We start from the raw sequence: 17,810 nt of genomic DNA, 5'->3' as shown, positions 1-17,810 counted from the left end.
TAATAGCCAATTTTTTTTTTTTAGCCATAACGTTATCAGAAAGGATTAAAATAACTTATCATGAGTTTAAAGGGACTTTGGCTCCAATCATCATCTTCTAGAAATTCTTACTGAAAAGCAGCAAACAAGGTTTAGTGAACTGCTTTGAATAAGTCATCTTTTCAATACAAGATTCAGTTAATTTACAGCATAGCTCTCTACAGATTAAAACCCATGATTTTCTAGTGTGTTTTTTCCCCCCAAAGCCAGATAAGTTTACTTTCTTAAGGATAAAAATAAGCAATATATCTTTTCAATAAATCTGCTAGCACTGTAGGGCAGCTGTTAACCAAACAGAGCTGGATAGGGTTACTGGAACAACCTCTGAAGGGCAGAGCTGATGATTTGGAGATCTGGGAAGAATTCGTTTCAGCTTGTATTCAGAGCATTCCTCACTCTATTCAGATGTGGTAAAGTTATTTCCAATGCCATTACTCTGAGTTTAAAATAAAAGTAGAAACTCTTATCAACTCTTTCTGAAAAAAAAAAAAAAGCGCCACTTTGAATAAAACAAAATTAGTAAACATCTAAAACTGAATCCCTTGATGCTTCTAAACATAAGTTAGGAAGGATGTTTATAAGGTGGGACCTTTCTCCTCTAAACTGCATGTCTTCTGTGTTTTGCAAACTGCATGCTTAAAAGTTATTGATTATTTTACTCAGTTGCAGATTATTTGGTATGTTACATATTTTAAAAAGCTTTAAAAATTTTTTTTCTAAAATATATCTCTCTATTGAACATTAACGTTTGCTTTTATTTCAGCACATTTTGTACTCTAATTAATGTCTAATTGTTATGTTCTAAGCACTCATTTCTCTTGTATGCTTTAATTAATAGAGAAGCATATTGCAATAGCTTTTTCTGAAAAACAGTCTAGGAATTTTGCTTTTCAGAGTAAGGTTTTCTTTTGCTCTTTTTTTTTTTTTTTTAAGTTGCCTCTTGGGAAAGTAAGGTTAATGCCATGTACAAGTACTAGTTTGCATGTGTTCATTTAAATACTAAAAACTGTAGTACTGCTCGATCCATATCTGACTGCTAGGTTTCAATTGACAGCTGAGGATTTGTGACTGGACCATGAATCAAAACGGCAGGCATTTATACCCCAGTACCAGTGAGGATACATTGGGAATTACTTGGCAAAGGTAACATTTTAATTATTTCCAACCCTACACTTACACCTAAAATTACATGAGCTATAGTGTTTGTTTCTAACTAGCTTTACAGAAAGTATATATATGTTAAAATTTTAGTTGTTTTGGCTATATCATCCTTCTCTCCCTACCCTCTTCCTTTATTTCTCATTTAGATGCAACTTCAAATTAATTGGAGATTAGAGCATATGCTAATTGGTGACTGGAATTCCTAAGTGCTGTCAAATGTTGTAAACGATTTATAATACTGGGGGGAGGTGGGGAGGCGGGGATTTGACACTTAGATTTTAGGACCTGAAAAATGAAATCACAGTTTTAGGGAAGATTTTTTTTCAGCTATCTGAGGAAAAAGCATGGGGTTTTCACATTATAGATTCTTCTCATTTCAGTTCTTTTTCTTTACTGTTAACTTTAAGCCATTTTACTATTCATTTACTCCCCTCTCAGAGGGAAAAAGCTAGCTAAAAGAAAAATTTCAAATTAGTCAATTTAACTGTTATTAGCAACACTCATGAATTTTGGAGTGGGGGGATTGTTGGAATCAATAGCTAGAGAAGGAATTTTGTTTAAGTAAAGCTTTAACTTCTGTTTGTACATTGATGTGAATCACTGAGAGTTGACTTTATTTGGTTGGCTGAGAAAATCATTCTAAAACTTCATTTTCGAAACTAGTTTTGATATTGTGTCATGTACTGGTTTTAGAAAGTAAGTAGTGCTAATTCAGCTTCTTATGAATTATTTCAATACAGAATAAGTTGTGTCAAATTGACAAATTAAATGATTAAAATTCATGGTATAATCTTATGTAATGAGATAAAAATTTACAGAAGAGAGTGAGGTAATCCCATAAGGAGTTCAACAAAAGTAGAGCCAACATAGTTTTCCAACTGTGTTATGATTGTCATCCTCTTTACTAAGCATCCCTGTGTTAAAAGTACATACTTGGGTATCAGTTGTAAAAGTGCTGCCCATCTCCATATGCTTCATAGAAACTGCTGAAGAGTAGAGTTTCAAAGAATGAAATTAATAAAATGCCCACTTTTTTCTCAGGTAAAAATTAAGAAAATTAGTTGGATTCTGTTCTAAAAGCTTGTTGACTTTTTATTAATTCACTACCTGAAATGAATACCATATGACTTTTCCTCTTTATAAAGATTAGTATAACATCCGCTTTAAAATGTGTACGTTTTTACCTATTTTGATTTTTTTCCATGAAGCTTATATTATTCCTCCATTTGGAAAAAATACAATATATGCTTACAAAAAAGAAGATAAACTCAATGAAAGAAGATAAACTATTTATTTAAATAATCTTTATTAGTAAGTATTTTAAAATTTAATTTGATTCGACTTGATAACACAATGTTTGGATCCAATTTTATTTATCCTTATATTCCGTGCTCTGTTGGTTGGCTAAACGGCCCATTTCTACATACAAGCCTTAACATATTTAGAAAAAAATTGCAAGTCAGATGGAAAGAACTTGTGTTTTTAAATGTGGCTATAGCTGTGTGAACTTCCAAATCTGTGGATTACTGATTGACATTTACTTATCTAAAATTGGGTAGTATTGCTAAAATACATTAAAGCGAAATAAGGATATAAATTATTGAAGACTTAAACTATAACTGTACCTAGTTCCTAGTGATGTTTCAACTCAAAAATTGTTATCCCCAAAAGGAAAAGGTGAGTGGGCAGTGAATCACCACAGAACACTGGTATTGGAGTGAATTAATATGACGACTAAACCCAGTTCTTAGGAGAGCATTGTTCATCTTACAAATCACCTTCTTGGTGAAAAAGTGGTGTGGTCGTCAGTTTCAGGTCATAATCAGAAAAAAAAATTGGAATTCATGTAGTTACGATTTCTTTTATTTTCTCTCTCAAAAATAATTTTTTTGGATTAGCAGATCATGATACATAGAATGGCCTTAGTGCTTCAAAAAGCTTGACGAAGGTAGCTTTTGGTTTGTTTCTTCCCTTTTTATCATGATTCGGAGGGCACATAACTGATAACGGCAGGCATCACGTTCATACATTCAACAGGTATTTATTGAATCTCTGTGGTGGGCAGTGCCAGACACACTGTGACTGATACAGACCCTCACCGTTCTTAAAATCCAAGTATCATACAGTTCAGAGTAAATGTGCTCAAATGCGACAGGAATTTGCTTTGCTTTGTTATACTTATCAAAAATAGGCACACGTGGAGTCCATATTTGATCATACAAATAGGTCATGTCTGTGGCATAACATATTCATAATTTATTCATGGTTTATAGTGTGTGCCTTATAGTTATTTATGAAACTCAATAGTTTTTTTTTTTCCTAGAAAAGATATTGAAAAAAGAAATCACAAATGTCTGTAACACTACTACTTTTAAGGCAGATAACAGACATCTAAAATCTTCAGGGCACTGCTACAACTTTAGAATGATCTGAATAAATTAAAAATACATGAGAAATGTCTATCTATTGAACCAGAGAATTAAATCATTTGCCTTTGTCCTAATAGAATAAAGACAATATCAGGTTATTTTTGTTGTGGTTGTTGCTTTTTGTTTTGAACAAAAGGCAATCCCTGGAGACTTTGTAGTAGCAAAGGACAAAGCAAAGAAAGGTGTTTTGGTTTTGCTTTGTTTTGATTGTTGTTTGCTGCCGTTACCTTCTTCATATAATCACTTGTCCACGGTCGCCCCCTTTTCTGCCTTGTGCCCATCCTTCTGTAGAGGTGTTTCCATGTCAAAGCAGCTCCTTCTTCAGGGCTGAAAATGGCAGTGCCGAGGGAGCTGCGTGAGTTTAATCAAAACTGGATGACTTCCTCCAGCCTCCTCCCTCTCCACGCGTCCTCCATCCCCAATGTATAAACATTCTCTTTGGAACCAAAGCTGACTCCGTTGCAAAGTTTTCACAGACTTACTAAGTTGCAACCCTGAAGGTGTTCTGTTGTTTTGACCTTAGAATTTTGTGAGCCATTTGTGTGTGTGTGTGTGTGTGTGTGTGTGTGTGTGTGTGTGTGTGTTGCTTGCGTCTTGAAAATGTGAATTTTTTTCTAACCCAAAGGTCAGGTACTGCAGTCAGCCCAGAGTGAAACCCCTTGGTGGAGGGCTCACTTCTGCTTGAGGCTGGAGGGGCTCAGCTCTTAGCCGGGTAATAGGTGATGATGAGTTGCTTATGTTGTTCGTAAGGGTGCTGTTGTGTCTGTGCTGTGTCCTCTGATGTGGACAAATTACACTGTTACATATGTGAGTTATGTGGGTATAAACAAATACAGCAGTGAACTCCCTAACTGGCTTTCTTTCTTGAAACTATAGCCAGAACATAGCTTGTACTAGCAAATATGAAAGAGCAATATAATTGAATGAACAAGAAAGCCAAAGGACAATCCAAGAATAATATAAACAGAAGTTATTTAAAAACGTTGGAGGTAGTGCTTTATGCAAAAGAGAAACTGGATTTATTGTTTCATTCCCTCTTCTCCCCCTTCACCCCTTTCAAGAAAAGGCAAAGCCACAAGTGAGTGGCTGTATGTGTCTGATGGCTTCTATAAACATAGCAGCAGCCTTCAGATGGCTAAAATAAACATGTGTGTGTTACTGAAGGATATGTTTACACAAACCATTTGCTCAGCCTCTGAAATAATGAATAAATGAAGATTTTACTGAAATAATTGGAGGGATTTTTGTGTTTCTGCTGATGCCATAATTGAATGGCACCGAAGAGACTTTTATCAGCTATTTTCCATGTTACATGTGTTAGCAGTTCCTTTCTATGAGTTGAATACTTCATTCTGTAGTTACTTTACACATGTTTTTGTAAGAAATTGTCGTTTATTACTGCAATTCTAGAGAGTTGCTTGATTTCCCAGGAGAAACTTAGCAGCCAGTAAAGATTATTTGGATCTGGTTGGTCAGGAGAAGGAGGGCAAAAAGGAAGGAGTAATAGCGTTCATTTCATACATCTAAGCCTGTTTGCATAACCCTGTCCTCAACCATGTACCATTTTCACTGCTTTGTCCATAAAATTTTCTTTGTAAAATATATGTCCTTAGCGACTCAAGAATGAATATTTAAACAAGATAGTTTTCAATATTGTGTTGCAAACTATGTTTGTATGTAAATATATGTATATGTGTACTGTGTATGCATAATGGTGTATGTGTGTACATGCATATACACATGTGCATATGTGTGTGCATATGTGTGTGTATACATGTGGCACATGTATGATAAGGGTAATATGTGTCCTGGCTTTACGTAATGCTAATAGTTAACTTGTATTTCAACATTATACCTAGACCATCCCTACGAATTCACTAGGTTAGCACTTCCTGCTTTCAGTTTGTTATCTTGACACATAACTACAGTACAACAGCTGGGTTGTTCCTGGAGTTCCTGGGGGGAGCTTTATTCTCAGAGTGCTGAATTTCCTTTTCAGCTGTCAGCTCTAAAGTGTGTTCAAAATGTTCAACTTTTTACACACCATTCTGGGCCCCTAGAACCACTCTGGGACTCTGATAGAAATGCTGATAAGGTAGATGAATGGAAGAATCCCGTTCAAGGAGGGGAGTTGCAAAAGCCAAAATTGCACATGACCATTGTTTGGGAACCAGGGCTGCTAACTAGTGTTGTTCTTTGTACTTGGATATTCTATTTAAAAGAATTACTTCTCCATTTTCATAAAAATTACTTGCACCTGTTATGAAATCAAAAATTTAAATGTGATCGTTCTTAAAAATGATCTTGATCTGGTGTTTACACACACGCAGTATCTGTAATCTGGCTGTTGAAAAATACATTGGGATTTGTTGCAGTTTTGCCTAACTTTCTCCGTTTGTAAAGAAAGATTTGCACAACACAGCGTTTCCTTTTTATCTAGGAAACTCTTCAGAAGACTTCCTAAGAAATTAATTGTATTCCAGCCAGACTTGCATGCTGCCATCCCACAGGAAATGGGTCAGCAATCCATTAAGATGCCATTAGATAATCTAATTTGGAACTTAATCTCTAAATTAACCATGCTCCATACTTGAAGCATACTTGAGAGAAAGAAAAAAAGTTTACGTTTGAATCGATAGGGGAGCCGAAGCGTGAAGAAGGCTGTTTGTTTTTTCTGTAGCCGTGGTCACGTCTCAAGCCGTCTGGTAACCAGGAGAAACCAGACATGATGTAATTCCAGATTGAACTTGAACTTCAGGGACTTAGGATAGGGGAACAATGGACCATAGGAATCAATAATGTCCATTTTCCACATGATTATGTTTGGAGCTTTAAGTTAACCTTTATGGGAGAAGCAGCAGGATCTGCAGTGTGACCAAAATGGGATGACCCAGAGACAAGATGTTAGAGGAAAGAAAACAACTTTTTCCGCGATATTTTCTGAGCAGCACTGCAGATTCCAGCAGGATTAGAAAAGTTCCCGCTCTGCAGTAAACCGGTGGCCTGTTCAGAGCACTCTTTGTTCGCTTAGGTAGGACAAACTTAATCTTACGTTTCCTGTCAGATGATTTTTGGCTGTACTGCGGGAGAGGGAGGAGCATGACGCCGAAAATTCCCAAATGTAAACCTTGCTGATTAACCCTTTGCAATGAAAGAAGTATATTAAACACCTACTTTATTTGAAGATGTTTCATGCAAAGTACCATATTTACCTATGTATTCGTTCCCTGAGAAATCAGCTCTGTCAGTGGCCAACGCACCCTTTAGTAACTTACTTTTTTGATTCTCATGTTTGCTAGTGCTGTTAGGAGGTATATAGTGAATTTTCAGTCATATTTACTGAGATAACAAAGCATACGAATGAGTAAACATGATAATAAATGTAATAACAAATTACAAAAGGAGAAAAAGTTCAAGAAATTGAAGAACACAAATTTTGAATATTCAGAAATTGCAGACAGTTACAATTATTCTCTCCTTTGTTAATTTTTGTTTTATGAGAAGGAAGGTTTTTTTTGCACATGTGAACAGAGTAGCAGGCATAACATAAAAACATGTTCGGTTCCTTAATCATTTTTGATTTTATGCTTAGGAATTCTGATACAAAAAAGTTCTGTCCTTTAGAGGTGAAATTGTGCAAATAACACTGATTTTTGCTTTTCAATGAAAATCATTTGGGAAAGAATCACATTTTGCTTTTGTATAAAACTTACATTTCTATTTAATTTAGTATGCCTTGGCTGATTTTCTCTAGTGAAAGGCACTATTTGGAAGCACTATTTTTGTAGGGAATTTTGTCTGCTGTTGAAGACTCACATATGCTAATAAGGGGAGCTGTAGCACTTGTAACAATAGCACTGAAAAGGAGCCCGAGGATAGAAAGGAATACAGACTAGAGAAAGAGGATGGAAATCCACACGTAGGATTCTCGGCTCTGGTGCAGTCTGTGGGAGGAGATCAAATCACTACTTTGAGCCTCATAATTCTATATTTTTAATTGGCTAAAACCTCCCACAGCTACATAGCTTGTTAGATACATATGCGTCTGTGTACTGTAATTTATTTACAATTAGTCATCTTCATAGTAAATCTCTATCTTCCATTTTCAGTTCTAAAACATGAAAAATATGGAACATAGTTTTTAGGGTTTTTTTAAAATTTGGCCTGTTTAGGGGAAGAGTATTTTTCCTACTTATGTCTAAAGTAAACATTTTAAGGAAATAAGTTTTTATTACTTTCAAGTATATAGATTGCCTTGTTGAACGGTCTTCTAGGATTTTGTAAGGGCTGTTTACTAAGAGTACAGACATTGTAATGTACACATTAGGTATTTAGCCGCAGTGGCGCCATACATAAGGGCTCTTCTTGCCCTGTGCTTTTCATTGCATGACATATTTCACTGGCATATGCCATTATTTTATTTAGAAAATGCTAGTACTCACACATAGTAAAGTTAACATGCAATCCAGCATGCCCTGATAACAAAACCCACCTGAAACAACTGAATATAAATTAATGAGCTTTGATGGCCTACCGATTTGATATGTTATTTTCAAAATCGTTGGTCCCCAAGGAGCAGCAATAAAGCAGGCTATTTACCTACTTAGTTAAGAAACAGATATGTTTCTCTTTCATTACTATGAAGTGCTGTTGCTTGCAGTTAGAATAATTCCATTGCGACACCTGCAGTTTATGATATTTGGTGTTTCTCAGAGAGCCCACAAGAGCACTTTGCAGTTCAGGTAAGAGCCGGCCAGGGAGCTTTCCAATACAGATTATTCCAAATAGTAATAATCATTAGAAATCATCTTGCATGCAAATAGGATCATTCCGATGGCAATAATGATACTTAAAAAATGGGGGAAATAAATTGAAGAAACCCAAGACCTGTGTAAAGCACTTTCACTTATAGTCTAGCTGCATCAGAAGTGGAACGCAACAAGCAAGTTACTGACATACAGCTACATCTGTATGTACAGCAAAAAAGGTAAATATTGCCTTCAGCTGAAAAGAATCTGGAATTGGATAAATAAAATACAGGTATTTGTGTTGAAATTTGGACTCAAAAGTTACATTCTTTGGGAATTTCAGTGTGCCTAAATGATTTGGACCTCAATTCATAGAATCTCTTGTATAATTCAAGGATGATATGAATTCTTGCTTAGTAATATAAGTAGTGTATTTCACAGAAGAGGGAGATTAGGTGAAGTGTAGTGGGTAAGAATGTAGGTTTTAGAACCACAGTGCTAGATTTCAAATCCTGGCTTCTACAATCTAACAGCAGCAAGGGTTGGGCAAGACACAACTTCCCAGCTTCAGTTTCCTCATCTGTAAAGTCAGAATAATAATGGTACTTTTCTAATAAGTGTATTATGAGGATTGAAAGCTTTAAAGTAGGTCCGGCACGTAGATCAGTGCCTGGCAAATGCACACACTAGGTAAGTGCTAGCAACTAGTATATTTAATAAGTACCATTTTCTTTGTTCTAATACATTAATGAATTCTTAGATATATTCTTTATATATAATAATTTATGTAATAATTCCTAAATATATGGGTACTTAAATACCACCCATATATTCCTTCCCCTGGTCTGATGGAGCATTTTTTCATAAGACACAGTCTGCAGCATTTGTGTTATATTGATATAAGCTGCCAGTCCAAATGCACACATCCAGGATAGCATGGTTTCTAACTTAATACTTAATTAGCCTGCCCTTGATTGGTTTTTCCAGGCAGATTTTAGCTATTGATAGGGAAAATTGTTTATTGTGCATTTTGGGAGAGATACTAATACCTGTGTTTTAATATTATAGTAACAAAATTAGAAATGTTTAGCCAAGGAAATAATAAACTTTCCTTCTTGGGGGTATTTGAAACAGGTGCAGTGGAATTAAGGGCAAATCCTGCTTTTAAGTTAAGGTATTTATTTTATTTATTTTCCATGCTTTCTGGGCCATTGCTTATTTTTATTGCTATCTATAAGTAATGTGACTACTGGTACAGTTGAGGTATGTATGAATATATACAATTCTTGGTGCTTCATTCCCATAATATTTTTTTAAGCTTCTTAAAAGAGTACTTACTATCTTTAAAGCAAATATGGTAGTCTTATGATTAAATCAGTATGTAAAATCTGAATGGGTGATATGATTATTCCCCTGAAAAGTATTAGTACACTGGATACTTTGACATTTCGTAAAATGTTTGACAAATGGGTTGTCCAACCCATTATCAGATGCACACAGACTAGTAATAAATGAATTTTGCCATTCTTCAATTAGCTTTTATTTCAAGACGAATAGTTGAAGGAAGCCTTTGACTTTGGTTCTTTACTAAACTTATGACTCCATATATGTTTATTTGGTACGCCATGGTTCTTGTGTGGGTACCAAGTTAAAAGCTAAGGACCCAACCCTTTTTGGTCTAGAATACACAGTCACAGAATGCATAATTTTTATAAAGCACAACCAAGTCAAATGTTGACTTGTCCAGAGGAGTTTTCTCACTTTCTTTCTTTGAAAGGTACAGAGTCTCTTTACTCCTTGTAGATGCAAAGACTAGCCATTTTATCCAATTTGTCCCAGATAAGAAATATATAAATAGTGTATCATTTTTAAAAAGAAGAAGGAGGTATCTTCTTCCTCGTTAATCCTCACCATAACGTCACTCCCAACTTGCTTTGTTTTCAAAGGAGATAGATATATCAAATTTCAGATTTGCTAGATCACGCAGACCGATCACATATTCTGTGCACAAGTCTTCTGCAGCACTAGCCAGCTGTGTGGGGCATGGGAAATTCATTGTCTCCTGAAGCAAATACATTTTGCCTTCAGAAAACTCTGTTCAAAAGTTCTTTTGAATGTTTGGTCAATGTCTAACTTCCCAGGGAAGCAGTATAATAGTTAAATGGCCATGAGAATCCGAACTGATTCATATCTGAGATCTAGGTGGGTAACTATGGATGAGTTTAAGCCTCAACTTTCTCATCTGTGAAAAGGGGATAATGATGGCAATTTCAAGAGTTCATTGAGAAAATTAAGTGACATAGCATATGTAAAACACCCAAGATAGTACCTTGTTCATAGTAGGCCCTCAGCATGGTATCTTCTGGAAGTTTCTGCCTTTATGCTAATTCTGTCTACCTGAACCATATGGAACAAGTCTATGTTTCTTTTCAACTCAACTATCATGTCTTCCCTGTTTCCGTTTAATGTTCCTCAAATGACATGATTTGGTGAGTTTCTTCACCAAAGAGATGCCATAGAGTTTGTTTCTCTTGAAGAGCGATGCCTAGAAGAAACACAATGCTTCCGAGATAGTCTGATCAGTATAAAATGAAGCCGTCATCACCTACCATTAATGCATCTTAAGGTCAAAGTAATTTGTTTGTTTGCTTCTTTCCTTTGGCGGGGGGCTGGGGGCAGCCACATCATACATTTAATCAGAATCATATGAAACTATGATCCATGATATCAGATGTATTAATTTTTTCTTTAATTTTTATTTAACTTTTATTTATTTTATTTTTAATGAAATATCTCATTATATACTTAGAGCGTACATAGAGTAGAAGTCACTAGGGTGAATTCTGCTTTGTGTTAAAGTATTGTCAAAATATTTGGGGCTTTTTTTTGGCCTGATTTTCCACGAAGTGCTTGTATTCTTTTCTCTTTTTACTAGTATGGCAGGTATATATTTTTTAAAGATGTGCTTTCAACTTTCAGTCATGCTCATCTTCTGTCTGCCTTAAAAAAAAAAGGTGATTTGGCAATGGAAAATGTAATGAAGACCCAGTAAATGAGTGATTGAAGATATATTGCTGAAGTAGCTTAATTTGACTTTGAATATTTTCAAATCTTTCAATTGAGAGACTCTCATCTCTTAATAGACAGAGACACAGATTATTGGATTGAACATAAGGTTATCCATATAATTTTCATTCTATTAGAAATTAAAATGATTAAACATTTTACATGTAACTAGTTGTATATGTACATAAATATGAAAGTGTGTTTATTTTATCCATACTGGCAATCATTGACATTGACTTAAGGAGAGGGAGTTGATATGTAAAAGGCACTGTTAAATTTTTACCTGAAAAACTATGAGATTTGAGGCATTGTCTTTTAGAAATTTAAATGATCTAAGTTATTTTGTTGGGTTAAACATTTTTCTTTGCACTGTTATCATAATCTTTGAATTAGTTTTACCAGATTGTTTTCAACGGGACTACCAAAAAGCTCTAAAAAATGTCTATGCCTTACAGTTCTGTATTTAACCTCCAAACTGGCAATAAGAGGCTTGTAAACTCATATATGGGGTCTGCATAGTGTTAATATCTGAGATTTATTTCCCCCCAAAGGTTCATAAACAGTATTGACAAATATATCACACACTGCAATTTTGACGTGGTCATAATGTAGCATGGGAGGTTTGAAAGGTTTAAATAAACATCTAAATTGAATTTGTTAGCTCTTCTGCGGCAAGAGTCCTGTTCGTCACTAGCATCTATGTATTTTTATCAAGGATTTTCCGTAGACTAACAATACATGTCTCTTCTAAAGAACTGAGTAAGAAAGCTATTGCAAAATAAACGCTGAATTCCTGTCTTTTCTGCCATTAATCAGTAGACTTCTCCATTTAAGGAGTCACATCTATTTTCAAGCATTAAAATACACTTTATTTTCCTAAAATACGCAGCTTCTAAATGACTTCCTAGAGCCCATTTAATTTGGGACTTGTTAATTTTGCAAAGTTATTTACTTGTCGTTGACATTTTCTTTTACTGCCAAGGATTATCAATTTGAGCTAGTCTTTTTGTTTTTCATACATGCTTCCTGCTTTATGTTAAAAATAATGGAGATCCGTTTTTGTCATTTATTTGTTGAGAAATAATTAGCATCAGGTATGGCCAGCAATAAGGATTGATAAGATACGGTCATTTTCTTTAGAGATCTTACCTTTCAGTAAGTAAGATAATCATAGATACAGATAATTGTGATATGAGGTAGTGCTATAGTAGTACTATGTAATCAAGTGCAGTAGGACAGTGGAGGGAAAATGTTTCATGATGCATCATGTAACACTCTTCCCAATCAGTGGCCCAATCAGTGGTGCAAAATGCAGGATTAATTGTTGAAGATGTGTGTGGGAAGAGAGAAATATGTGAAAACAGTTAAGTCTCTTAGAAAAGGTTTCAATAACAACTTTTTATTCTATAGAATTATGATTTTTTTATCCTATAATGACATATCTTTTTATTTGAATTTTTTTTTAATTTAATTTATTTATTTATTTATTTATTTATGGCTGTGTTGGGTCTTCGTTTCTTTGCAAGGGCTTTCTCTCTAGTTGTGGCAAGTGGGGGCCACTCTTCATCGCGGTGCGCAGGCCTCTCACTATCGCGGCCTCTCTTGTTGCGGAGCACAGGCTCCAGACGCGCAGGCTCAGTAGTTGTGGCTCACGGGCCCAGTTGCTCCGCGGCATGTGGGATCTTCCCAGACCAGGAATCGAACCCGTGTTCCCTGCATTGGCAGGCAGACTCTCAACCACTGCGCCACCAGGGAAACCCTATTTGAATTTTCTGTTTCAAGTATTATATGATTTTTCCTGCATAGTTAATTTTTGTTAATGCTAAACATCTCTAATTTTAAGTTCAGAGATGCCTATTTTCTTATTATAGGGGGCCAAATTGAAATGTACTCATGAAATTATGTGATTATGAGCAATACTTTTAAAAAATATATAGTTGGGTGTGATTTGGAATATTTAATTGATTTGCCTGTTAATCCAAAAATTTACTGAGCACTTACCATGTACCAGGTACCATATTAGATGGAGAACAGAAAGAGAAATGGACTTTGTTATTATGGATCTCATACTCTAATCACAAAATCCCTTGAGCATAAAACGTCATTGTGAATATTTTTCTGTTAAAATATTAACTCAGAAATATGTATCTAGACATGTATTAATAAGCCTCTTTATTTGATAAAAAGTGTCATGAGAGTAAAAAGTTACATATCAAGTTCTTTTTTTTTTTTTTTTTTTTCCCAAGCTTTTTCTTTTTGGGGGGTGGAGGGAGTAGGTAGGAAAATTGTTCCTTCAAGGTAATATTCCATAAAGGTTTCTGTACCTTTGGAATTTAAATATGAAAAAATGAGGATGTTTAGCTTGATAGCTACTTACCATAGTAGAATCCATCTCACCTCATGGCTCCAAAAGTAAAGAAAAGGATATAAATTAAATTTAAAGGATAAATTAAATTTGAAACATTGAAGTTGTGTTTCCATGCCAGACGATGACAAAACTGGGTATGGAATTGTCAGTTGGATGTTTTCTTGGTTCATGATTATTTATGCAGCTGTTACTTAGCTGACATTAGTTCCTAGTTGAATGTTGAAATAAACAATACATCTGATTAGGTATACCCAGAATGTATGTTATGGGGTTGTTTTGTGACATGTAGGTGTCGTGTTATTTTCCTCTATATGATACTTGTTTAATGAGAGATTATGCCAGTAGCAGTTAGAGAACTGTTTTTTGAACATTTTTTGTTTTATACAGCCCCAAATACAACATCGGTGAAATTAGAGTTGGTTGGAGAGGGGCAAGCCTCTCCTCTGCTTACTCCCTCCCTGTGGGGCTTCTCCCAGGCCACTCTCCAGACTCCCAAACTCAGAGCAGCTGGGATGTGGAGACATGACTTGATGCAGAGGGACAGGGGATGCCGTGGCTTCTGGTGTCAGCTTCCAAATACACATTATGCACTGGCCTTTCTGAAAAATGTATTTCCTCTTATTGTGAGGGGAAAAAAAAATCTCTTTCATTATGGCTTTCAATTTTATTCAACCAATAGGCAGGTGAAAAATTGAAATACATCACAATTGCTGGTGAATTAAAACAAGATCAGAATATTGCATGCAAAGTATGTTGGCACTGTTGTAGATTTGCTCTTTTCCTTCTCTTTTTTTTTTTTTTTTGACAAAAAATCATATTATATTTACATCAAAGTAGACCAAGTATTTTAGGAAGAGTATCCTCAATCAGAGTTTAACAACTGTGGATGAGTCTTACTCGAGTTTTTTTCACATTTAGTCTTACCATCCGTGAAAGAAATAGACCATGTAGCTTATATATGTATAATGTTTATAATTTAGCACATGTATCTCACATTAAACTGCAATTTGGAAAAAAGTTATTGTAGTAATTTGATGCCTATGGAATTTATATTTCTAATATTGTTATAGAGTAACGTTGTATTTTTTCTTTTTCTCTTCCCTCCCTCCTGCCCCTCTCCTGCCAACAGTCCTGGTACCTGGGCTAGCTTGGTTCCTTTCCAAGTATCAAATAGGACACCCATCCTACCGGCAAATGTCCAAAATTACAGTTTGAACATAATCGGAGAACCTTTCCTTCAAGCAGAAACGAGCAACTGAGGGAAAAATGAAATACAACACTAGTTTAAGAAATTAAAAAAAAAAAAAAAAAGGAAAAGAGAAGACTGGACAAAACAAAACAAACAAAAAGGGAGAAAGGAAAGAAACTGAAGAAAGAAGATAATAGACCAGCAATCGCAGCACTTACAATCACTAATTCCCTTAAGGTTGAAACTGTAATGACATAAAAAGGGTCGATGATATTTCACTGATGGTAGATCGCAGCCCCTGCAAAGTAGCCTTTGTTACATGAAGTCCGCTGGGAAATAGATGTTCTGTCTCTATGACAATATATTTTAACTGACTTTCTAGATGCCTTAATATTTGCATGATAAGCTAGTTTTATTGGTTTAGTATTCTTGTTGTTTACGCATGGAATCACTATTCCTGGTTATCTCACCAACGAAGGCTAGGAGGCGGCATCAGAAGTGCTGGGTGACAGAGCCATGAGCCAGCCATTTTATAAGCACTCTGATTTCTAAAAGTTAAAAAAAATATATATGAAATCTCTGTAGCCTTTAGTTATCAGTACAGATTTATTAAATTTTGGCCCTTAACCCAGCCTTTTCCAGTGTGTAACCCAGTTTGAAATCTTAAAAAAAAGAAAAAAAAAAGAAAAAAAGAAAAAAAAAGGAAAAAGAAAAAAGGAAAAAAAAAAAACAGTTTGAACACAAAGGCTCTATGGAAGAAATGCCTCTATGTAGGTGAAGTGTTATCTCTGCATGCAACAGTAAAAATTAATATAATAGTTTCCCCACAAAAGAAACACTTAACAGAGGCAAGTGCAATTTATAAATTTATATCTAAAGGGGAATCATGATTATAAGTCCTTCAGCCCTTGGACTCTAAATTGAGGGGATTAAAAAGAATTTAAAATAATTTTGAACGAATTTATTTTCCCCTCAGTTTTTGAGGGCAGTAAAAAGGCATTAAATCAAGACAAATCATGTGCTTGAGGAAAAAAAAAAATTAATGAAAACACAGCACTTATGTTGGTTTAGCTGCAGCCTCCTTGGAGGTAGAATTTATTTATTTAAAATTACTGGTTGCATCAAGAACCCATAGGGTGTACAAAAGGTTCTATAAAATCTGCATTCTAGAGACAAAGAGGCAGGCAAATCCATGTCACAAGGGTAAAGCTTACAGTTTACAAACTGGGAACGCCAGGGTGTAGGATATAAAAATGCACTCTTGAGAAAACAAATGTAATCAGGGTGCTGAATACTTGCATGGTGCTTTCAGACATTAGCCTTGTTCAACAAATTTCTTGTATTGACAGATCTGTGGTGTGCATGGGCAGACACATTTTTGCCTCTATGTCTCTTAAAATTTTAATTAAAAATACTCTTTCCAGTAATCCTAATTTGCACGAAGATATAATGTCCACATTACGTGCCTTGCCTTGAAATCTAAAAAACAAAAAACAAAAAAACACAAAAAAACACAAAAAAGTGACATCACTACACTTGTTTTGCTGCATTTATTATCATTTTAAATCTTTACCATTTTTATGACAAAATATTTTGTACTCCAGACGAAGAAAAATGTGTGACATCATGGATTTTTTAGACAGTTATACCTTTATCTCACATTTATAAAGCATATCATGGCTGTGTATAGTTGCCGCTTAAAAATTGTAATCGACCAGCAATATTTTCAGTATTTTGGTGTTTTTTCTATTAACCTTTCATGTTTTTCATCTTCCAATTAATATTTGGGGGGGGAGGGATTTCAAATTTATACGAATTATGCAATACCAAGTTTTGCCTATGTAGGTAGTGCTTTTAGCTGTATTGGTTATTATAGGTAAGTACACAGATTTAAAAAAAAAAATAATGTATGCTTTTTTTTTTGTTTGTTTGTTTTAATTGACCAAAGTGGGTACTGCTATTTTTGCAGTGTGATGAGGTCCTTTTGTGTACTGAGAGATGGACAGGGGATTTTTTTTAATATACATATATATATATTCTGGGGTGGGTGGGAGGATTTTTAACACTTTACAGTGTAGCTGTGAAGCAGTGCACCCTGAGATGGGCCTGGGCTGCACAGCGACTGTTCTGCCTACTGTGAGAAACTTCAACTTCACAGGTTTCCCTCTCAAACTCCCCACCTGGGGTGCAAGCGGAACTCCTTTCTGCTTTTCATAGCGACAGAGTAAGAGCAAGCAAACACAACCAGTTCACCTGGAGGCAGACTTGGCTTAAAACAAACGGTCTTATCTTTTTTAAGGGGGGGGTGGTGGTGGTCATTTTTCTTGAAAGTTCCGGATCCCCAGTGGAGAGTGAGCCTGTCTCATAGTTAGCAAAGATAGTCGTTGAAAAGTACATCTAGCAGATGTTTCAACTTTGGGGCTTTAACACCTGAGCATACTTTCTCCTCTAAAATATGCCATCCTGCTGGAGGCGGTGCTCCCACATCCTTTCCCCACCACTTCTCTTCCCCATTTCTTCATTTCATCAATGTTAGTCTGTGATTTACCTGTGACTCACTACTTCAAACCGATGGTAGTGCGCTTGGAAATTTTTTTTAATATCCAGGAGATTGAACAGAGGGCTATTATTAAATGTATTCGGACTTCTAGATTAAAATCAAAGTTCAATTTTTAAGGAACAAAAATGAAAAATCTTGTTAAGTTTTCATTTTACCTGCCCTTTTAAAATGGGGAACCAGAGTAGAAGGGAAATAGAGAATTTTTAGAAATGAATTTTCCTGTGGATGAATTAAGCCCATTAGATGCTGA

At 35.3% G+C, this 17,810-nt stretch overlaps 1 protein-coding gene and 1 long non-coding RNA gene across 13 annotated transcripts in view; one reads left to right on the top strand and one right to left on the bottom strand.

Annotated features, from left to right (window-relative positions):
* The window catches only part of NFIB (nuclear factor I B), a 236,558-nt gene that overhangs the window by 215,079 nt on the left and 3,669 nt on the right, over nt 1-17,810 (top strand). For 6 of the 12 annotated variants that reach the window (XM_082467947.1, XM_082467955.1, XM_082467958.1 and 3 more), the window contains 2 exons: nt 1,094-1,182; nt 14,941-17,810. The exon at nt 14,941-17,810 is cut by the window's right edge and continues 3,669 nt beyond it. In XM_082467947.1, coding sequence (XP_082324073.1) covers nt 1,094-1,182; nt 14,941-15,070 — 219 coding nt within the window. In that variant the 3' untranslated portion in view covers nt 15,071-17,810. Of the gene's footprint in view, nt 1-1,079; nt 1,183-9,511; nt 9,552-14,940 lie in introns of those variants that run through there. The other 6 variants (XM_082467953.1, XM_082467956.1, XM_082467948.1 and 3 more) reach the window with 3 other exon arrangements.
* LOC309663682 overlaps nt 17,303-17,810 on the bottom strand; it is a 16,063-nt gene continuing 15,555 nt past the window's right edge. Inside the window, exon 2 of the long non-coding RNA XR_014265400.1 lies at nt 17,303-17,810. This exon is cut by the window's right edge and continues 11,620 nt beyond it. This is a non-coding gene — a long non-coding RNA (uncharacterized lncRNA).

The sequence above is a fragment of the Balaenoptera physalus genome, assembly GCF_965194825.1.
Source record: "Balaenoptera physalus genome assembly, chromosome: 7".
In the NCBI taxonomy this organism is placed as follows: domain Eukaryota; kingdom Metazoa; phylum Chordata; class Mammalia; order Artiodactyla; family Balaenopteridae; genus Balaenoptera; species Balaenoptera physalus.
The sequence above is the reverse complement of the archived record's forward strand: the minus strand, read 5'-3'. Positions and strand labels throughout refer to the sequence as shown.